The sequence below is a fragment of the Onychostoma macrolepis genome, chromosome 13 (genome assembly GCF_012432095.1).
Source record: "Onychostoma macrolepis isolate SWU-2019 chromosome 13, ASM1243209v1, whole genome shotgun sequence".
Classification (NCBI taxonomy): Eukaryota; Metazoa; Chordata; class Actinopteri; order Cypriniformes; family Cyprinidae; genus Onychostoma; species Onychostoma macrolepis.
Window position 1 is genome coordinate 2,122,006 of NC_081167.1, and position 23,723 is coordinate 2,145,728.

The window sequence follows — 23,723 nt, forward strand, 5'->3', positions numbered from 1 at the left end:
GTGAATGTGGAATACTGTGGTGATTTATGACGTTTTGACTGTTGAACAATACAAAGAAAGTTGAATTACAAAAAAAAAAAGAACTCCCCTTAATAAAAACTTTTTACAATTTATCTGATTTTGTTTTGTCCAATTTTGTTTTGGAAAGAATGAAAGGCTTCATTTTCCTCTCACCACATTTACAAGGTGAGTAAAAATGCCAACAAAATTTTAATTTTGGGGGAACTATACCGTTAAGATCACCTGCTCAATAGATGGGGTTAAACAGCCTGACATGCTGCGTTGAAAAACAGCAATAAACTGCTAAAGTGCAAAATTCTGTGGTTGTAGCTGCACGGATGTCACAAATTCTAGAACTGAATGTTTTTTATGTTTTCTGAAATTGGAGAGGAAATCGACTTGTACACTTCAAAGGGAACCGTAAAGGTGGTGGAAATGCAGTGACATACCTCTCTGTTCGTCACAGAGCATTTTCTCATTGCTGCTTGTAGTTTTCATCTATGTTTTCCAAACTTTTAATCTAGTCCAAGATTGTGGCTTCTCCTGCAATATTTAAGCTATATATAGAAATGATTAATTGAATCATACAGCTGAATGAAAATAACTAAAAAAGCTACTGAAGCATTAAAAAGAAAACTTCATAAAATAACTTTGTAAAATATAGATGTTGTTGTCATGTCAAACCATCAGAGTCCTGCAATATTTTAAGAATTACTGACATCCAATATCACCATTGTACCCCTGAGCAAACTACTCAAACCAGATCTTGTTTGCATATCACCATGCCTGACATGCCTATTAACCAGGGTTGCCAGGTTTTCTCAGCAAAACCCTCCCAATTGATACTCAAAACTAGCTCAGTCGCTTTTCAGTGGGGTTTCCCAGAAAACCTCAGACTTGGCAACACTGGTATTAACTGAGAATGTTTTTCTGAGATAACAAGGGCTAGTTGCACTAGTTTAGTATCTTAAATTAGGATATTTTGTGAATATATAATACAAACTAAAATAAGAAAGTGGCTGAGAAGTGAAAACCATAAAACCACACTGGCATTAATATATATATATATATATATATATATATATATATTTGTTGAAGAGTAATTTCTTCTCAAATCAGGCACATGTTACATGTACTTACTATTATAATAACAATTAATCATAATTACATGCAAGTAACCCTGTGCCAAACCCTTAATCTTAACCCTAATCATACAGTAAGTAGGCTACATGTAGCTAATTCTAGGGTAATTCTATAAAAAATAACCACACTGTATGTGACAACATTGCAGGCTATTGGATCAGTGTGTTTACGAAAAAGTTTACAAACTTTTTCTTGGCAATAACTAAACATGACTTTCAAAAATAACTGACCACAGAGAAATGATTACTGCAGTCAAAGTCTGACAGTCCTGGTCTCCTACACTAATATAATTAGGCTTATGTGTAGTCTATTTTCTTTACCGAGCATTCAGGTAAGCTGACTTTCATGACAGCTTTTTGCTTGGGGCTGATAAATGTCGTTGCAATTGGTCAACAAGGTGGAAAGCACCGGATCTTTTATTTCACCGAGTTGCCAGATTTGTTTAAAATCGAAAGACAAAATACAACGTTTCACCATGTTAAGAGAATTCATATTAGAAAAATATATTTGACCAATCAAATAAAGAAATGACCTATACAGTTTATAATGTATTAAAGCACGAACCAGTCGCCTTATTGATTTGTCAGGCGGAATACTTGGCAACCCTGTCAGATCGGCTCCAGTAGAAGTGCGTGCGCTTTAGAGACGAGAACACAGAGCCCGCTCAGGAAATGCTTTAGGAAACACATCTGAACGCGATCTGCGACGTTTTAGAAAACAGTTATGGCAATGTGGAGGGATCCTGTAGTCCAGTTTGGTGTGTTTTACGCCTTACTGTTTCCAGGTGTCTTTGGTTTTGGTGAGTTATCGTTTTGCTGAAGCCTCTCGTGCTAACGGTGGCGCATTGTTGTATCTCTTTATTTGTCCTATTGTGATCATCTATGAGATATGCAGCATGCGTTCCCGTAATATTAAAATAAATGACATTCTTTACAGTATATTGTTTAGGCCTACTATAAAATCGCTGCGTTTTAAATGCGTGTATCCTATGATAACAGGCCTGTTTGAGTTCCCTGGCACGAGCATGGGAATCATGGAAATAAGCACGTTTTACAATTATGATATCCCTGCCTGGAAATGGCTCAAATCTTAAAGTTATGTCTGTAGAGAATATGTTTATGATAGGTTATTTTACCGTCTAGTCTGTTTTTGAGTTCAGTGTTTATAAACATTAGCCTACTTCAGATTTAAATCACTTGAGATTCAAACTAGTTCACATTTGGTTGTTTAAAAACACTTATTTAGAGAACGTACTATAGGAGCAAGCCTGTAGGTTTCTTATAGTTTTATTTATTTATTTTTATAGACGTAACGTTAGGCCTTTGTGCTAACATGGGCTAAAGGTTCGCCTTCATTTTTGTTGTTGTTTTCAGTATATAGCTTGAGCTAAAGATCGAGGAACTTTTGTAATCTAACAAAATGTTCCTTCTCCTCTTTTGTGTCTAGAATCAAAAACTGTATTATTTATTGTGTCAAGCACTTTATGTTAAAAGTTAAAGTGGAAACTTTACAGCACAAACAGCAAGGGTTTACATTGCCAGTGTTACACTGTTAATATCTACCACAAATTACAGTACTACAGTGTTTTTGGCTGGCATGCTCTTGGTTTTACTCTACCGTGAATTGTAATCATTCAATACCAGGGAATATGAAAATAATTTAATTAGCACCACAAAGTTTTTTATAAAAGTAAGTACTTTACAAAAGACACATTTCTGCTTAAAGGTTGACATATAATGTGAACAAGAATTTTATAATTGGCTAAAATAATAAAAATAAGACAATAAAGAGAGAATGAGAGAATTATGTTGACTGAGATTGAATTAGTTTGAGCAATAATTTTTCCCTGTATATTATCCTAAAGCTTCCACTAAAAATAAATAATTAAAAATAATGAATCATCCTAGTGTAGGGGAATTTACAGTTAAAAACCCAACGGCCAGGTATGAATTAAGACCAGGAGTCAGAGATGCAATCAATTGAAGAAAAATGCACTGAAGAAAATAGTTTGCAGTTTCATCAGCAGAAGTCCGCTTCAACACTCTCGATGGAGTTCGTAGGCCGCTCTGCGTACATGCTCCAGACACCGATAGTTATACTCTAACAGAGGTCACTAATTACGTCAATACATAGGGGGGAGGGGGGGCCAGGGGGCTCGAGCCCCTGCCCCTTTGAGGTCCGACGGTAAAGTGCCCTTGTGGTCCGGTGCCCCCGGTCTGCGATTTCTGCCGAGGGTAGAGGTGTTCGATATGACGATTTTTGATCGTGGACTATAAAAATGTCTCCACGATTTGCTTTTTTGAAGAAATATCGTAGTATCGTACTTCAGCGCGCATTCTATCAGCTGCAGTTCTGGCGCCGCTGTCTCTATATACTGAACAACGCCACATACATTCACATCAGTGTTAACTCAGCGGTAGAGTTGCTCTAAAAATTTGCTCTAAAAGTGCTCTAAAAAGCCCGTCAAACAGCGCCTGATTACTGAACTAAGTTATGTTTTGTGCTAATACTGTCAAAACACACCAGGTTTATGTATAGACTCAGTTGGTTATGTGTAAAATGAAGGTAAACAGCTGAGAGAAACGCATGCGTGTCTGTATATTAGATGCGTGCAGGTCTTAAAGGGGCAGTACTAAACATGCTGCCGACTGTCATTAAAGGGATAGTTCACCCTAAAATTGTAATTCTGTCATTATTTACTCACTCACATGTTGTCCCAAACCTGTATTAATTTCTTTCTTGTGCTGAACACAAAAGAAGATATTTTGAAGAATGTGGCTAACCAAACAGTTGCTGGTTCACATTGACTTTAACAGTAGAAAAAAAATAAAAATACTGTGGAAGTCACTGTAGACCAGCAACTGTTTGGTTTTCCACGTTCTTCAAAATAGCATTTATTTTCAGCAGAAGAAACTCGTTCAGGTTTAAAACAACTTTTGAGTGAGTAAATGAAGGAATAAAAATCAAACACTAGTCTATTTTAATTTTGGGGTGAATTATTCCTTTAATGTTAATAAAACACCAAACACAAAGAGAAAAATCACTCACTACTCTTGACTGAAAAACTTTAATACAGTTGCTTTAATAGGAATCAATCTATATAGTGTTTTATTTTTATATTTGTTCATTCAATTTCTTGAATGCTCCTGCTAAATACACCTATTGTAGACTACAATAAAACAGTTTATTTTATTTGTATATTATGTGTATTTGTAATGTGTATCTTTGCTCTCATTTTTTAATAACAAAGATAAAATAATGACAACGATTTTTATCTTCACCCACTTTGGCCTAAATATTCGCCATACTTTTTAATATTTTGTTACCTTAGTCTGGCTGTACTGTATTTATAATAGGGAAATGAGTCTGGCTGTACTGCTCAAACAGCTTGCAAAATAGAAAATCCAACATGACAAAGAATTGTGATAATATTGTGAATCGTGATATTAAAAAAAAAAAAATTGTGATATTTTTGCCATATCGCCCACCCCTAGCTGAGGGGGACCAAACCCATACAACCCCCAATATTAGGGCATATCTGTCAGCTGAATACCACGACTGACCAGTCAAAATCAAGTATTCCAGAGAGCTGTGTGATAAGCGAGGATATGTGCTGCTGTAGGAAAAATGTATTTAATTGCCAAATTCCTGGTGAAGAACCGTTACACACAATCTTAAGGAGTGGTCCATCAGTCAAAAAGGTTGTTGTTACCATGGGAGCGCAAATTACGGCAGCAGAGGTCAGCGAAGGCCGTCTACATCATGAAACACTGGGAATGTTACTGAGATCATCAGCTCAGACAGGACACGTGTGCAGATGTGCAGTTCTGTGAGAAAACCACGGCTCAAAATGACTTTGCAATACACTTAAATTACTTTGTATTATTATATATTGTTATTATTATTATTATTATTATGGGTCCCACTTTATATTAGGTGGCCTTAACTACTCTGTACTTGCATCAAAAAATAAGTACAATGCACATATTGTGGACATATTGTATTTCAAAACACTTTTTCTGCTATTGAGGTGGGATACGGGTAAGGTTAGGGACAGGTTTGGTGGTATGGGTAGGTTTAAGGGTGGGTTAAGGTGTAAGGGATGGGTCAACAGTGTAATTACGAATTTAATTATAGAAATCAATTACCTGATGTAATTATATGCAGGTATTTTAAAAATATAAGTACAATGTAAAAACATGTATGTACACAATAAATGCATTGTACTAAATGATTAATTTAAATATAAGTACATAGTAGTTAAGGCCACTCAATATAAAGTGGGACCTTATTATGTATATAATTTGCATTACGTCAGTAGTGGAGTCAGTGTTGATTATCACGTTACTATGTACAGTAAAGCATATTTTATGTAGGTTTACATGTTATACAAGTTGTTTTTTTGTTTTGTTTTTTTGGAATAAATAATCAAAGGCAGGTAGTTTATTATGTCATTAACTCTATGCTTAACAGATCTGTACACCGTATAGGCTAGATTCAAATATGCATATGATAAAAACCTTAGTATTTCCGTCTGAATATAGAATGATCTGTTAGATGTCATATAATGTAACGATGTTTTACTTGCAGGTGAAAAACAAGTACACTTCCATAATGTGCTTAAAGTGCTTAATATACTAAAAATGATATTTGATACCGTAATGATACCGTGAATATGAACTAAAATGCACTTTTAACTTTCTATCTTTGTATTTAAAAAATGTATTTAGTTTCCACTTGTAGTACACTTGAGTGTACTAGTGTATGAAAGATGGGTTCGAGTGTACTACAAGTGGTAACTAAATACATTTTTTAAAATACAAAGATAGTATGTTAAAAGCGCATTTTAGTTCATATTCACGGTGTCTCAAAATCGCACAGTTGAGCACGCTTAGATGATCTTAAGTTTATCTTCAGAAGTACTAGAGGATCATTTTTAGTATATTAAGTACAAAATTAGTGCACGAAAATAGAGCACTTTAAGTGCATTATTGAAGTGCACTTGTTTTTCACACTTGTAGGTGTTCATTTTTCTCGCTCTAACGGCAGATCATCACATGGCTTCCAGCTAGATTCCCACTCACTTTAGGTTTGACTTTAGCAGGTGTCATATCTCTGTTGAAGTCATTAATGTCAGTTTGCAGTGTGTCTCTATAATGAATGAATGAATATTTGGGTCTAGATTTCTGATTCTCGTTCATAGGGTTGTATGTTTTTATCTTCTTCTGTGTTGCGTTAAACCTCTTATCATTTCTCCTTTGCACTTTCACTTCCTTCCTGTTGTTCTTTTCATTCCTTCACGTCTTTCTTTTATGTTTTCTTTCTCTATTCTTGTTGTGTTCAGCCAGCAATACATTGAAATATTCAGGCCCAGTTTTGAGTTGTTTATTTAAAGTACAGTATGGGTTCTAGAACGTGATGTGTAGCCTTTGGTTTTATTTTCACACTTGTATCACAGGAAAACCACAGTTAGGTCTGATCTGAGCGGGTGTGAATACATCACACGTGGTTACAGCTGCATATCCGCGTGGCCTTAAACCTTGTTTGACAGTGTACATGGAGGTGTTACTCTGTCACTCTCGAGTTGGAATCTTAATGGTGATTGCGCAAAACAAACATCAAACAAAGCAACCACCTCAAGTGTATTATTGCTATTATACAATCTCTGCACCCCTGACAGGCATGACAGAGCCCTGATCAAAAGAAAGCAATGTAGAGTAACAAAATAAGATGGGGCAAATGAGCAAAGTTGGCATGTGATCTCAGTTCTATGGCATGGCTATAGGGTGATATATGTCGCCTCTGGCTTGCTCAGTTGGGGACACTTAATTTCTAGCGATTATCGCCGATTTGATTGCACAGATACTATTTAAACTAAACTGAGCTAGACAATGACATCTCTGAATTCAATAATGAAATGCCTTTAACTGAAAATTGAGTGTTTAATCTTATCATTATACATTACTGACACTCTATCCTCCAATTTGATACTGTTAAGTGCTTTGACACAATCTGTATTGTAAAAGCGCTATATAAATAAAGGTGACTTGACTTGACTTGACCTAAAATCAAAACCTTGATTAATTTAATATTTTACCTCGATTACGATTATTGAACGGTTATTTTATTCATTTATTTTTTTGCTTGGTCTAATCGTTACACCCTCATAGTTAAAGGTTTGTACTGTAAATATACACAACTATTAAAAAGTTGAGATTTTTTTTTTCTAATGAAAGTGCATTTTTTTATATTTGTGATTTTAAAATAATTGAAGGAAACAAACTCTTTGTGGTTATTTGTTGAATATTTCGAACAATTAAAATTAGAGCTTGCTTGAAATGAAGACGTCTTATGAAAAAGTTGCATTTCGGTTTTATTGTAAAAAAAAAAAAAAACGTTTTTGCAAACAAAATAAATTAATATTGCCTTGTCAAAATTAGAAAATAACCAGCAAACAAAATAGCCTACTTTTTAAATATTGAAAAGTACAAAATAACTCTTATCTCTTGTAAATTAATATTATTTTAAATAATGAATTGTGAAAAGTAGAAAAATAATAACTTTCTCCTGTAAATATTTTTTTTTTTTAAATAATGAATGTAAATAGAACACTGCTGATTAAGAGAAAGTGCATGGCACCATCTCCGTAATATTGTCCTGTCATGCTGTATGCACAAGTATTTACTCTAGGTTCTTACTGGCCGTTCACACAGAACATGGCTTTGCATCTAAACCGCGATACGCAGCAAAAAACAAATGCAGCGCAGAATGCCTACTCCGCCATGTTGCCGTCAAATACAAAACTTGCCATGCCAACCTGCTACTGTAAACAAAAGCTTGCAACGCTTGCCCTGCCTCCAGGGTCTTCTGATTGGTCCACTGTTTTGGAACTGACATTGATGAGTGGCACTGCGTGTAAAAGTTTAAACACTTTTCACGCGCCAGTCACGTGCAAGACGCTGCAAAAGACTCGAGCACAATGATCATTCATGTCCGTATAGTGCCGACTACACATGCAGTGTAAGTATTTTCGTAAGGGAACTTAAAGTACGAAATAACCAACATGGGAAAATTACATCGGTCGGTAACACTTTAGAATACTGTTCCGTCGTTTATGAATAACTACACAGGAACAAATGACTAATGCACTATTAACATTGTAGTAACTACTATTAACTAACAAGAAACTCTGATTAACGATTTATTAAGTAATAAGTTGAAACTGGTAGTTCACTATTAGCTAACCAATAACTACTATTTTTTTTCATATATCCTGAGAACTCCTGAGAACTACTTTATACAGGTTCATAATTAATGTGAATTATGCATAATGAATAATTCATTCTAAAATGAAGATTATGGTAACCCGCTAGTATTACCAAATGAACTACTAATTACTTGGATCAGTATTCTAAAGTGAAAATCATCATAACTTCATCATAACATCATAACTAGCATATTGGCTGATGTCATTGTGAGCTTTTGAGATATATGTAAGGTTTTGGATAGTAATGACTCAAGTGTTACTACATCCTTCTGAAGAAATGACTAATTATTTGGATTATTATTCTAAAGTGAAGATCACGGTAACCAAGTACACTGTAAAAAGTGAAAGTTGACTTAACTTAAAAAAATTGAGGAAACCCGTTGCCTTAAAATTAAGTGCATAATAATTTTAAAAAAAAAAGTTAAGTGAACTTGACAATTCAATTAACTTATTTTTTTTTAATTATCATTTACTTAAAAATTTTAAGGCAACAGGTTTCCTCTATTTTTTTTAAGTTTAAGTCAACTTATCACTTTTTACAGTGTATTAATGATTTGTGATTTGTGATGTTACCAAATCTAGCTAAATGAATTACTAACCAAAACCTTACAAAAACCTCAAAAGTTTACAATGACTTCAGTCATTACTAGGGAGTTATCACGATCTTCACTTTAGAATACTGTTCCAAATAATGACTAATTCCTTTAGAAGGATGTAGTAACACCTGAATAATTACTATCCAATACTTTACAAGAACCTCAAAAGCTTACAATGATACATGATCTTCACTTTAGAATACTGAACTAAATAATTAGTCATTCCTTAAAAAGAATTCGGTAATACTTGAGTCATTACTAGAGGGTTACCATGACCTTTACTTGAGAATGAATTATACATTATGTATTATTCATATTAATTATCAACATGTATACAGTAGTTCTTGGGGAGGTATAATAGTTACTGATTAGCTAATAGTGAACTACCACATTCAACTAAGCACTATCACTTACTAATTCATTCATCAGAGTTGCTTGTTAGTTACTAGTAGTTACTAGAGAGATAATATTGCATTACTCATGTGTTCTTGTGTAATTATTCATTAATGATGAAACGGTATTCTAAAGTGTTACCCATCGGTTACATCGATTTCTTTTCAAATGAATGGTCCAGCCCTACATGCAGTACCGCCGCTCCCTATACGCAGAGTACGCAGTTTGCGTAGGGCACCGACTCCAAGGAAAAAAATAAAATAAATAAAATGTGACGCGCCATTCCTGCATTCGCGCCCGCGACCGCTCGCACCTCATGTTTTGCGTGCGTCACTTTCAGGTAGGCTACATTCATAAAATCACAATCCTGTGAAACTTTTTTTGGGTGTTGAGGTTAATAACGTGTTTAAATGTCGGTAATAATTTCACCACCACCAATGCATTTAATATTCTCTCCGAGTTTCCATGTTCACTTACGAAAGCCATGGTTTTAAAAAACAAAATTTAAATCATGGTTGGTTGTATCCATGGTAACCGCAAATTAACCTTGGATTTGTTACTTCAAATAATTATATATCAAAGAAGTATTAAGATAATATATTTTTGTGGTTATAAAAAGAAACCTAAGCCAACGACAGTCTTTAAAATGACTTATGCATTATATAAAAACAATGAGGCAACCTTGCTAAAAAATTTTTTTTAAAAATACAACCATCACAGAAAATTCTAATACCATCACAAATGAATAACAAATAAATCACAAATACCGTTACAAACATTACAAACCATCAACTTTTAACCATTAAAACTATTAAAAAACAATGGTTTTCTTATGTAGTGTGTTTTGGGACATATTCCATTAGGATTTATTGGTTTTAACAAGCCACCAATAGAAAGAAACCAATTACCAGTAGAGACCAACAGGGTCCATTATGTTTCTATTAAAACCAATAGAAGTCCCATTATAACCAGTAAAACCATTACAAATTTTGTGATGGTGTCTAATGTTTTATTTTTTATTTTTTCAACATTACATGTTATTAAAAATGCCCGTAAAGGGCGCCAAAGGCCTGGTAATTGCTGCTGTTATACTTACAGGATGATCATATTCTTGTTTAATGGGCTATTGACCAAACATTTAATTCAAATATCCACGTAATCCTTCATTTTTGGCCACCTTTTTGCTATAGATGACACGGCCTCTATAATTTCTTCAACAAAAAACATGTGGACATCACAACCCTTACAGAAATTAACCATGGTTTTATCGTAGTAAAAGTATTATTAAAAGGAAAGTAGCTTAATTTTCTTTTGCATGATTTCTGAATGCTTGAGACCATAAAATCAATCAGACAACTGTATTAATAAAATAATAGCCATAGGTAACTGTCTAGAGCTACAATTGTAATTTGTAAATAATACAATTTAATTACAATTTATTTATTCATTTACTTTTATATTTTATTAAAGTTCTATATTTTGACCCTTATAGTAGGTGTTTTTTTCTTTGTTTTGTTTTTTTACTTTAATATTTGAGGGAGGGGGGCACAACAATACAATCCTGCTTAGGGCACTCATTTGGCCAGCAGTGGCCCTGCCTACATGGCTATATATTTTTACATACTCTCACATCTAAACTAAACTGTTAGTAAGCACACTGTTAGCAGCACTAAACTACTTCTTAGGAGCAACTTCTTATGATTTCTGCTTTCTAAATTCCACTTCTCTACAACAAAGTGTTCAATAACGTCTTTGATATTTTTTTTATTAGGTTGATTTTTTTTTTTCATTACTAATTTTTCCTCAAAGTTGCAGAAACTGCATTATGAGCTCTGAGTTTTAATGGTATATGTGATGAGATGACCTAACGAGGTCAATAATAACCAGGCGAAAGGGGCGATGAGGTGGCTTCAATCAACAAACACATTTTTATTCAAACAAGTCGACATGTTAAAAATGACATCACCAAGTTTTAATGCAAATACATGGAAAAAAAGAAAGAAAGAATTGGAAAAAAAAGAAAAGAAACCACAAAAAAAAAAAACACAGGTGGGCGTAGGTTAGCTAGAAGAGAGTGAAGACAAAAGTGGTCCAAAAGCAAAAGTGCTCTCACCGCAGTCAAGCTCACAGCAATCACACTGCAAACCTACAGAAAAGAAAGCAAACAGGGAAAACACAGTCTATTACAACAAATACATTTACAATGTAAAATGCATCAATAAAATAAAACACACTCACTAGAAACACTACACAATTTAAAAACATAAAAACTCCCTTTTAATGAACACAATATCTCTAACATCTGTTATTTTCGACTGACAATCAGTCAGGCAATAATCCAGCCACAACGCTAAAAACAGAAGAAAATTCTATCATTAAAACATGCTCCTATCAATGAGCTAATTAAATTACAAAACTACTGCCTCCTTAAACGATGCATCATATGTACAGTTCTCGATGAAACGCCGGCAATATTTAACCTAACTGCTTGTCCGCTACCAGCACTTTTGAAGTGCTAAAGGGCAGTCGTGGCCTAATGGATAGAGAGTTGGACTTGTGACCCGAAGGTCGCGGGTTCAAGTGTCAGGCCCGGCAAGGATTGTACCAATCCTCAATACCACGACTGAAGTGAGACCCTTGAGCAATATCGCATTAATAACTGCAGATGAATCACCTTCGATAATGATCGCGATATTGCGTAGCTTGTCAGTGATCTTCAACTCTGTGTATTAAATGGCGCTCTATTTGAAAACAGGTGATGGAGATGTACACGCTAATCACGGAACCGGCTTTACTGACGAGATGTGCATGAATATCGTGTTCGGCATATCGCCCAGCCCTACACGGGCTGGGACTGATTTCTTAAACCCGCTCTTTCTCTCAGAGCTTGTGAAAAATGTACACAAATACTCAGACTAAACATTCGTTCAAGTTAACATCCAGAATAACAGGCTTATAATTGTGTTTAAATAAGATGAAGTAATGCTAAACCAAAGCACCAAACCACACATGACAAACACAAGTTTGTTTTTTTGTTTTTTTAGCGTTATAAAACATTAACCGTTAAAACAAAGCCACAACTAGCGGCACCTCAGTTTTTAAACGTACTGCATGATACACACGCACCAAATGATTATCTAAACAAACAGTTAACTGTTAACAAACAGTTTAAGTAAATAAGCCAAAGCACATTATGAAATATGTTTAAGGGCAACTTAAGGACGATCTTAGGGGAAAAATTACACTTAAGGTGCTTTATGCAACCGGGCGCTGGGTTCTCCAACCCTGCTCCTGAAGAGCTAACTTCCTGCAGACTTAAGTGCCAACCCGCTTCAACACGCCTGTCTGTAATTAAGTAGCCCTGAACACCTTGATTAGCTGTTTCAGGTGTTCAGGGTTGAAGCTGAACTCTGAATCATGTTAGATCTCCAGGAGCAGGGATGGAGACCCCTGTTAAAGACATTTGTTTGTACGGCATTTTACTACTAAACTCAAAATGGTCGATGCCCAAAAAAGGCAGACATAGGAAAATTAGGTATCATTCAATTTGGTATGCCGTTCTGATTTTTTGATATATTTTGACCAGTAGGAGGTGCTGTGCTTAAACTACTCATGTGCCCTCAGGTCATGCTTGATATAATACATACCAAGTTTGGTCAGAATTTGCTAAAGCATTGCAGAGATATAGCTTCATGTCCATGTTTGCGCAAACTGTGTCAAACCCATTAATACACTTTACAAAAATGGTTTGGTATATCAGAAAGTTTTTGATAACTTTTGCCAAAATACTCTGAAGGTGATCTGATGCAATTTTGGTGAAAATTGGACAAACTGTTTAGGATGAGATCGAAAAGGTAGATTTTTCAGAAAATTCTTGACCCATAGAGATTTAAATTTTATTTTGCTTTCAAACCTTGCAGGTCACAAGTTATTAGCAGAAACAAGTACACAAATTTGGCCTGTTGGTGGTGCTAAAGAGTTAGAGACTCCAAATTTTCTATGATTAATATTGAGACTCTATTTGTGTGCCAAATTTCATAATTTTTCCGCAAATGTTTCTATGGGCTGCCATAAACTTCCAGAGTGGAAGAAGAAGAAAACGGATAAAATAATAATAATGATAAAGCATTTTATGTGTACCAAAGTAAAATGAAAACAGAAAAAAGTCATCTCACCTATAATACAAAAATGTAATAACAGACAATGCTATTAAAGGGGTCATCGGATGCAAAATTCACTTTTAAATGTTGTTTGAACATAAGTGTGTGTTGGCAGTGTGTATACACATCCACCCTATAATGATAAAAAGCCACCCAGTGTTTTTTTTTTTTTTTTTATCCCTATAAATAATACCCCCTTTTTCCAAATCAAGTTGATCAATAGAGCTGCCTATTCATTTATTTTAATTTGTTTTTGACACACTGAAGTTCACAGAGACTGGCAGAAAATGCACCGTTTGCTTTCGTTCTTTTACGAAAACAAAATGTTTTGTTGTTATTTTGAGTGCACACAAATGAAAGTAGCCCTTTTTAAAGGTGTATTACTGTTATCTGTGTGAGCAAAAAATGATTTTAAGGTAAACGCAAACAATGCCAGCTGTTGGTGTTAGGAGACTTAGCCACTTCCTGTGGATTTTTTTCTTTCTGCGATTTAAATGACTAATGAAATTTTGATCGACTAAGCCTCTTCTGGTCAACTAATGGTTAGTCGACTGTTAGGGGGCAGCCCTAATATTCAGATGACAAGACTCAGTCATGTGTGTCAAATTCAGTGATCATGTCTGAGCAAAACTCAAAATCTAGTCCAAGATTGTGACATCTCTGAAGAAGATGACATCCGTCATGACAAGAATAACTCTGCATTTCAGTAGCTGTTGAGCAATACTGGAAGGATTCGTTGTTCTCATGAGCTTTGAGTTTGTATAATAGACTAATAAACTGAACCTGAATCAAACTTTTTTTTCTCTACAGTTCCTTCTCCAACAAACATCAGTGTTGTTTGTCACAACTTTGTGAATGTCCTCTATTGGAACTACAGTAACCCAACTGAACAGCTGAAATTCAGTGTAATGGTCAAACCTTATGAAAGGTATGTGTGTGTCAGAAGCAGCTGATCAAGAAAAAAAAATTCTGAAAATTTGACATTACTTAATCTTTCTGTCCCATTTATCTCTAGTGATCCCCAAACAGTTGACACCTCTCAGACGCACCTCGATATCAGCAGCTCCAGCAGAGATGTGGGGGATGATTACTTTGTGTCTGTGACGGCACATGATGGGCAAGACAAATCAGAAAGCGTCTCCATTAGATTCACCTACAGCAAAGACTATTTTGATGAGAACCAACATAAATATAAATGTAAGTTTTCTGAGTATAATTTAATCATATGGATACAGTATTATTTACTGTTTATTACTGTGTATGCAAGGCACCGTTTATGATGAAACACTATTGATATTTTGACGGACATTTTAAAGGGGTGGTTTATTGCAATTTCACTTTTTTAACGTTAGTTAGTGTGTAATGTTGCTGTTTGAGCATAAACAACATCTGCAAAGTTGCAGCGCTGAAAGTTCAATGCAAACAGAGATATTGTCTTTTAAAATTCTGGAAGTTTAATGCCTACAAAAACAGCTGGTAAGGGACTACAGCGAACTACTTCCCGGGTCTGATACGTCACGGACCCAGATAAACCCCACCCCCGGGAACATGTAAAGAAGGGGGCGGGGCCATGTGGTGCTGCTTTAGAGAAGAAGAGAAAACTAGGAGTGCACGTAAAAATCTATTCATATATGAATCGCGATTCTGTCTTCTATCGATTCTAATGGATTCACAAGTTTCAAAATCAATTTTCTAAAACAGCCATTCTACATTCTTCCCGAAATGCAACTCGGAGTGAAAAGACTGTGACGTAATCCTCATTCTCTATACAAAACGCATTATTTTTCATATAATTTACCTTTATTCCACACCGTTCTGTCCCTTCTCTGACAAACGCCTCGATTACTTCCTGTTTTTATGAAGCCCCTCCCTCAGAAATATGTGATGGGCTCTGATTGGTTAGCTGGCTCAGTGTGTTGTGATTCACTAAACCGCCGAGCGTATGTCTAAATGTCCCGCCCCTCAGCTCAGCGGCATGTGCTCCGGTTGTATTGTAAACAATGGCGTCGTCTATATTGCTTATCAATTTGAGCCCGATTGAGATGCAGAGGATATTAGTGAAGAGGATCGCGCAGAACCTGTGCAAGCACAGCTCTTAATGGTATGTTTGTTTGTTTGTTGTCTCATACGTTTAGATACACTGTTATTATGCTACTGCTTATGTTAGCTTTTAATATACGGTTTTATTCTGATTAAAGTTTTAATACAGTATGGCAACCACACATGCGTCCATGTATAACGCTTCTCATTGCTATGTGAAAATGTATAACTGGAACAGTTTATTGGAGCTGATCTGAATGAGAGAGAGAGAGAGATGCAGAGCAGGGCAACACTAGGAACAGTATAGAGAATGAGGATTACGTCACAGTCTTTTCACTCCGAGTTGCATTTCGGGAAGAATGTAGAATGGCTGTTTTAGAAAATTGATTTTGAAACTTGTGAATCCATTAGAATCGATAGAAGACAGAATCGCGATTCATATATGAATAGATTTTTACGTGCACCCTAGTTTTCTCTTCTTCTCTAAAGCAGCACCACATGGCCCCGCCCCCTTCCTTACATGTTCCCGGGGGCGGGGTTTATCTGGGTCCGTGACGTATCAGACCCGGCAAGTAGTTCGTTGTAGTCCCTTACCAGCCGTTTTTGTAGGCATTAAACTTCCAGAATTTTAAAAGACAATATCTCTGTTTGCATTGAACTTTCAGCGCCGCAACTTTGCAGATGTTGTTTATGCTCAAACAGCAACATTACACACTAACTAACGTTAAAAAAGTGAAATTGCAATAAACCACCCCTTTAAGCAATATTGGCTTTTGCTTTTTTCCAGGCTCTTTGGACTTTCCAACTGTAAATACATCTGTCTACAAAGATATGATTGAAGTGTCCTTTCAGCACCCTTTCATGCTTCATAAGCAAGACATAATGAATGAAGAATTTGAGTACACAATCACACATGATGAGGTCGCACAGACTCCCCAATGTCCTTCTTCAAATGTTAGTCATGTTAGGATGCTAAATTGTTAAAATCACTCTGTTCTTTTCTCCTTCCACAGCAAACGGTTTTATACTCATGTTTTGAGGATGAGGAACTGTGCACTGCAGAAATCCACTTTAACCAAAGCATTGCTGGACAGTGTGTTGAGCTGAAGCTTGAAGGGAAGATTGCTGGTATCCCTACATATACCTACGGAAACATTTGTGTCCCTCAGCAGACGCCTGAGACCGGTAAAAGCATTATCAGTTTAATTATTTTTCTTGATGCAGTGCAGATGCTATTAAGTGCAGGCAGTGTGTGAAAACCAGTATTTATTTCTCTGATGTAGCCGTCAGGATACTAAACAAATGAGTCCGTTTGAAAGCTCTGACGTGAGCAGTGTTTGAAATCGCTGCCATCCCCTCGCTGACTATTCCCTATACAGTCAATGTCATATAGTCCACTACATGAGAAAGGGGTGAAAAAATTGTGCCCCAGAGAGGGCTGGGGAGCTGTCGCTTAAACAGTTTAATTCCACGAGACCCTAACAGTGTATCATGGGTACCCTTTTCTTATTGCTGTGTATTTTGAGATGGAATAAATGTGCTGGATAATCTCCACTATAGTTTCAGACACCACTAATATTGCACCAGAGGATACAGGGCGATTTTGGTTATGGCATATTTTATAGGTGAATACAAAACCAAACAGCACTACCTTACCCTAAAAATGTATTCATAATTCATTCAATACTGAAAAGGGACTAATGTATAATGTATCTGTCCAAACAATGGCAGTTTGTTGAATACTTGAAACTTTTTTTTTTTTTTTCAGTTCTGTCTGATTTTGATGGTATGGAAATTCTGAACGTCACCTTCATCTTAAATAAAGTCAGTATTTGTGAGTACTAGAGTAGACGCTTCATTGAATTGTTCTTGACTTTTCTGTAGACAAAACGGGAATAATCGCAGCTTTGCTTGGTGGAGGGATCATTGTGCTCTTCATTATCATTGGCTTTGTGTGGCTGCTCTGCAGGAAGTGGTCCGAAATCCCCAAAATGCCTAAATTTTTGGTACGTATCCTTTGATCTTTTTGCTGTGTATTTTATTTTATTTTATTTTTGGGGAATTGTTCTTTGTTCAGCAGTGTTTTGTATTTGTGATGTGTCTGGTGATCTGCTGTTGCTCCTTTCCATATGCAGCGGAACGTTTTACCTGTCCAATCTCCTGCAACCCAACCCGAGCCGACCTGCATTTCTCAAATAACACCTCAGGGACACACACCCCTACTGACCGAGGAGATTTTTAGTTATGCTTCTCCCCCTATTTCCCCGACCGAGAAAGACAAAGCAAACACTATCCTTGATGACACCGTAGTGGATCTCCCCGAGGTTTCGGAAGAGGACATGGATTGTGAAGAGTCTGAAGGCTTCGGATGGTCGTCTGACTACGACAGTCCCAAATTCCTGCAGGAGATGAGTCCGGGGGACATTACTGTGGGATACGGCCCTCGACCACCAGTGCTTTAGGTCTGAACGTGTGTAAGAACGACACTGGAAGGTGTTTTCATTTCTTGTGGAAAGATGGCCTGTTCACACCAAGTCATTTTTTGGTCCATTAACAATTTCCCACACTGATCAGAAGCTGACGTCTGGTTCTCAGTGCAGAGCGTTCGATTGTGGTGAGAGCAGTCTAGTTTGTTGCGATGTGCTGCATTGACAGTGTTAACTACAGCCATGCTGAGTTTCCCACTAGCCTGCATTAAGATAAATAAAATAATTTTGCTTGGAAGGAAAAATAACTGTTGAAACGTACACTGTCAGGAGGGGAAAAAAGGGGTAATGTCATGCCAGAAATTTCCCAGTACCTTTTCATTACATTTACAGACATTTTCAGTAACACATTGTCTTTGTTACACATGATACATATACTTACTGTTATAATAACAATACATTATGCATAATTGCATTAAAGTAACCCTAAACCAATCCCTAATCCTAACCCTAACCATATATCCACAATATAACCACAATCCTAAAATATAACTCCATGCAATGTGTAATTCTAAATTTTGGTACACCTAAAAAAAAAACCATCATGTAAACACCCATAAAAATCAACATTGTACGTTGGGCAGCATTTTTACAGATGGTGCTGCTTTAGAAACTTATGTGAAGCAGTTTCTAAGGGAATTGCAAATGAGACACTCTATCAATCAAAAGTGGTAAAAATTTACATTTTTACTGAAACATACTCCAATATAGGCATCCGTTAACCGATAAGAATTTCAGAGATTCTGATACCGAAATCCAATTTGCTGCATTTCCACTCTCGGCAACAAAACACTTTTCAACAATAAAACACATCTTGCACATATCTATCTGTTAAACGCTTTGGCAAGGCCTCTTTAGCATGTGAGGAACTAAAACTGCTTGTGTACGTGCGTATGAGCCATGACTCTTCTGTTTTTTTATGAGGGGATACTGCAAGTTGTTACTATTATTCTTGATGTTGTCATGAAAATACGTGTCGTAGCATTCATTTACATCAGATGCGAATGATGTGCTGGATTCAGTGCTGCTGTAGCTTTAAAACGGGACGACTTTGCCAAGCTGAATATATAACATGATTCTAGGCAGTGGTTTGTTACATTTGTAAAGTGTTTGCTGTGATAACAGCATATGTTTAAGCAACAACAGGCTACAAGTAATATCTGCCAGGCACTTCTCTATATTTTTACAGTTCTCTTGCTGAAAATGTTACATGTTGTAGGCAGTATAAATAGAACAGCATTACTCTGAATGTCTCGTGAGCAAACATTTCATGATATAGAAAAAGTGATGTCACTTTTTACCATTTAGAAAAATGTCAAGATGCAAGTTCAAGGGGGGAAAAAATGTGGTATGACATTAATGACTTTTTTTCTTTATGCACTTTTTATTAAAATGCTTCTATTTTTTCTAAAATTCTTCTAATCTTAGTTATTTTATTTATTTTTTTATTTTATTTTTTTGCTTTTTGAAAAATGAAGCAAATTTGCACTTAATCAAAATTGATCAATAATCTAGAATAAAGTATTTACACGGACCAGAAAATGTGTCTATAAAAAAGGCAAATCCATTATTACCACAATTAGCTTGACAATCCTGTGTTATACTAACCATATAGAGTATTCTCATTCATGCTTTTATCTGAAATCACATACAATACTTTCAAGGCAAATATTTGTTTCCAGGAAATTGTAGGTGCCATAATTTACCAGTTGAGTTTAATTATTTACATATGTATGTGTCAAGTTTCTGCACTTTGCACTCTTTTCTGATAGAATTGTATTTTTTAACTTTAACTTGACGTCATCATGTCTGTTTGATATTCATGTGCTTTCACACATTTTAATCGCAATAAAGTAATTGGCTGCATCGTTACTTCAGCTGTTGATTTAAATCTCTCTGGCACTGAATGCATACAGTTTGTAGGAGAACTATCTTTATTCCGCTCAACTAGTGGCTGCTTGATTTGTTCATTTAAAAACATCTCAATATGTGTACATCTTAATATTATATGTCCCTACTTTCACAGTTTTGGTGGAAAAAACTGTTTGCAGACAAGCTGTTATATGTACATGAATCTTTATTTTACTCTCTAACTCTAGCACTCTCTATTCTAATTTTATTTTATCTATCTGTCTTCTTTTTATTTAAAAAAAATACACATTCGACCCTCCATCAATTGCATATTTATTCTCTGAACTGCTAACTTTTCTTGTAAAACTAACACTAGCATTCTTTTTTCTATTCTATGTATTTTTCATAAAAAACAAACAAAAAAACACTAAGTTTCTTTTTTTCTATATTCTATCTACTTGTTTTCTTTAAAAAAAAAAAAAAAAACGTTTTATGTGTACTGTGTTAGACTTGTAATAGCACTTGCATGTTGTTGCTCTTTTGTTGGTTTTGATTGCTTCATGCTAAATGTAAATGTAAATATGCATTTAGTATATCCTATTATATACTCTGTATGCAAACTATAAGTAAATTCATCAATGTAATGAATTGCAAAGAGCACATTGCTTGTCAAAATAAAAAATAAAAAAATTTAAATAAGTCAACAGTCAGCAATATGTAACAAGTCAAAATAATGAATTCAGCATAGCTGGTTGAGGTTCCTCCTATTGCATTGTTCTGTACTGAAATTCAGTTGATTATCTGTGAGAATATCATGTGACTTCCTAAAAATACAATTTTAGCATTATGATGAGAATATTTTTTAATATGGTCAAATTTATATAAAAATAAATAAACTTTTATTTTGAAAAGGATTTATTTGGTGGGAGACAGACGTCACGTGGCTGTGTGCTTCATGCTGCTGTCCTGGCCTGCTGCTCAACAGATCAGACACACACACACACAGCAAACGCCACACTGAAAAAAAATAAATAAATAGCAAGACTAAATAGCTTATGTGATTTTGCTTATCCTGTAAATTCAGTAAATATTTGCTTATCCAGTAAATGCATCTTAATTTAAGAATTGTTAGATATTCTTTTAAATAAAGTGCATTTAAAAACTAAATAAAGTGCATTTTGCTTAAAATAAGTCAAATTACCCCACTAGCAGATCATTTTACTTGTTTTAAGGGAAAAAATGCACTTTTAGTTTTTTCTCCCCTGGAAACGAGACTAAATATCTTAATTTAAGGATTTTTAGATATTTTGACTAGAAACATGACAAAAATATTAAGAAAGATAAGCCTTTTTTATTTTTTGCAGTGCAAGTCAAGAATTATCATAAACCACGCTAAGATGCTGTTATATCTGTAGACATTTGCTTTATCAGAGCCCGTTTAACACTAGTGTCCAGTGTTAAAGGGGGATTTTCAGTCTGTGTAAAAGAGACAAAGAGAGCAGTAAAGGAGAGGAAGAGAATGAGGAGGAAGAGGAAACACGGGAGGAGGCCACTCTTGATCAATTTTGTAGATAAAAAGCTTGCTCCATACATCTGCTGCTGGCATAAATGCTCCAGATAAATTATTTGTTATTAAAGGATCTACGTTCACAAATCACTGTTAATTTTAACAGAAAAGCAAGCATACTGTATACTGATTTGGCATGGACAATACAATAACCACTGCCTTACCTAATGCAGCAAAATCCTGCTTTGGACCAGGCACACTTCCAGAATCAAATTACTGAGGATACTTCTGAAATTAGTGAGGGTTTTTTTGTCTCATCCATTGCTATTACCCGCTTCGGATGTTATCACTCTATTGAATAAGCGTTATCAGTGGATATCAGCTTATAGATATAGGCCAGAAGAGGTCTGCTGCGCCTACTGGTAGGCTGTTATCATTGATCCACATGGTTAATACCCACACGCATGTATGTGTCACGGGTTGTAGGAGTCAGGGAAGCGAGGAGACGAGGAATATTTGAAACAACACAGACTTTACTGAAACACAAACGTAGGGAGCACAGGAACACAGGATTGACGTATAACAGCTGACGTGGAGACAGGGAAACACAGGGCTTATAAACAGAACGAAATCAAACGAGGAGAACTGACACAGGTGGGGAACAATCAAGCACGGCTAGGGACAAATTAACTAATAATCACGGGAACAGGAACAAACCAAATATGGGCACGAGAGGAGGGGAAACACAAGACAGGACTGACATTACTCCCCCCTCCCACAAGGCGCGTCCCGCGCCTTGCAACAGCCAATGGGGGGGGGGGGCGCTCTGGAGGCCTCTAGGGACCAGGAGACACAGACGGCCTCCAGGGCGGCGCCCGTTCCGGGAACCATGGCGGATCAGGGGAGTCCGGCGGCCATGGCGGGTCAGGGGACTCGGGATGCCATGGCGGATCAGGGGAGTCCGGCGGCCATGGCGGGTCAGGGGACTCGGAATGCCATGGCGGGTCTGCCTCCGAGACCTCGGCCCCAGCCCCCACCTCGGCCTCTCTGGCAGGAGCCCTACTACCCCCCCCCAAGATTTTCCTTGGGAAATTAGAGGTGGTCTTGGGCTGGGGTTCAGAGGAAGCGGATTCTTGGGAGCGCCTTCGTGGCGGAGGCACAGGGGGGCGCTCTGGCAGCGCGGAGCTGGATGGGACCAGCGGAGACTCTTGGAAGCGCCTTCGTGGCGCAGGCACTGGGGGGCGCTCTGGCAGCGCGGTGCTGGACGGGACCAGCGGGAACTCTGGAGGGGTCTTGCGAGGGGCCGGCTCTGGCGGGCACTTGCGTGGGGCCGGCACAGGCGGGCACTTGCGAGGGGCAGGCACTGGCAGGCTTGCCATACTCTCTGCCGGGCTAGGGAGAGCCGCGGACGGCGGCGGGCTTGCGTGAACTCGACCGCATACTCATAGAAAGGGAGATCCCGTTGGGCAAGGGCGAAGACCTGCGCGGCGACTTCCATCGCCGCGGGAAACAAAAAACAGGAACAACAAAAAACTGACTAAACGTGGAAAATAAACCGGGGGAAAAAACAGAAGAGGTTACGTTTTTAGAGTCAGCTGTTCTGTCACGGGTTGTAGGAGTCAGGGAAGCGAGGAGACGAGGAATACTTGAAACAACACAGACTTTACTGAAACACAAACATAGGGAACACAGGATTGACGTATAACAGCTGACGTGGAGACAGGGAAACACAGGGCTTATAAACAGAACGAAATCAAACAAGGAGAACTGACACAGGTGGGGAACAATCAAGCACGGCTAGGGACAAATCAACTAATAATCACGGGAACAGGAACAAACCAAATATGGGCACGAGAGGAGGGGAAACACAAGACAGGACTGACAGTATGAAGGTGAATTTACCACTGGAGTACCAGCAGATGCAATCGTTTCCCCAATGTCAACAACTGCATACGGACCAAAGACCAGCGAAATAGCGCATTAAAAGATGGATTTAGATGACTTCAGGACACATATACAGGTACCGTCTCATAAAATACTCCATGTTCCGTGTTTATGAATCAAGTTATTAATTTAAAATTTGCCTATGGTGGGAAAGGGATCATGTAACAAATCCACACATTTACCGTATTGTTACCATAGTAACTGTCGCTCGACCATGTCATGTGTAGTGGATGCACAGTAACCACAAAATATACCATGCCTCTACCTTATCCGTAGTTTTACTGTGGTATTTGTAGATAAAGCACAATAACTTACATATTTACTATGAGTTTACCT

General features: G+C 36.9%; 1 protein-coding gene across 2 annotated transcripts; it reads left to right on the forward strand.

Annotated features, from left to right (window-relative positions):
* Positions 1-1,735: 1,735 nt before the first annotated feature.
* Positions 1,736-19,957, forward strand: LOC131552444 (interferon gamma receptor 1-like). 2 transcript variants are annotated; one of them, XM_058796243.1, is made up of 8 exons: positions 1,736-1,942; positions 14,370-14,487; positions 14,575-14,756; positions 16,387-16,520; positions 16,613-16,784; positions 17,368-17,385; positions 17,484-17,605; positions 17,735-19,957. In XM_058796243.1, the coding sequence occupies exons 1-8, from the start codon at positions 1,867-1,869 to the stop codon at positions 18,059-18,061; spliced, it is 1,149 nt and encodes a 382-aa protein (XP_058652226.1). In that variant the 5' UTR covers positions 1,736-1,866; the 3' UTR covers positions 18,062-19,957. The 2 variants fall into 2 exon arrangements, with proteins under 2 accessions (XP_058652226.1, XP_058652227.1); XM_058796244.1 differs by lacking the exon at positions 17,368-17,385.
* The last annotated feature ends 3,766 nt before the right edge of the window (positions 19,958-23,723 follow it).

Bases quoted from the DNA above. Each gene is read 5' to 3' on its own strand.
- LOC131552444 (XM_058796243.1), top strand. From the start codon at position 1,867: ATGGCAATGTGGAGGGATCCTGTAGTCCAGTTTGGTGTGTTTTACGCC. The intron at 1,943-14,369 runs GTGAGTTATCGT...TTTTCTCTACAG, and splicing joins TCCAGGTGTCTTTGGTTTTG to TTCCTTCTCCAACAAACATC. The intron at 17,606-17,734 runs GTACGTATCCTT...TTCCATATGCAG, and splicing joins CCAAAATGCCTAAATTTTTG to CGGAACGTTTTACCTGTCCA.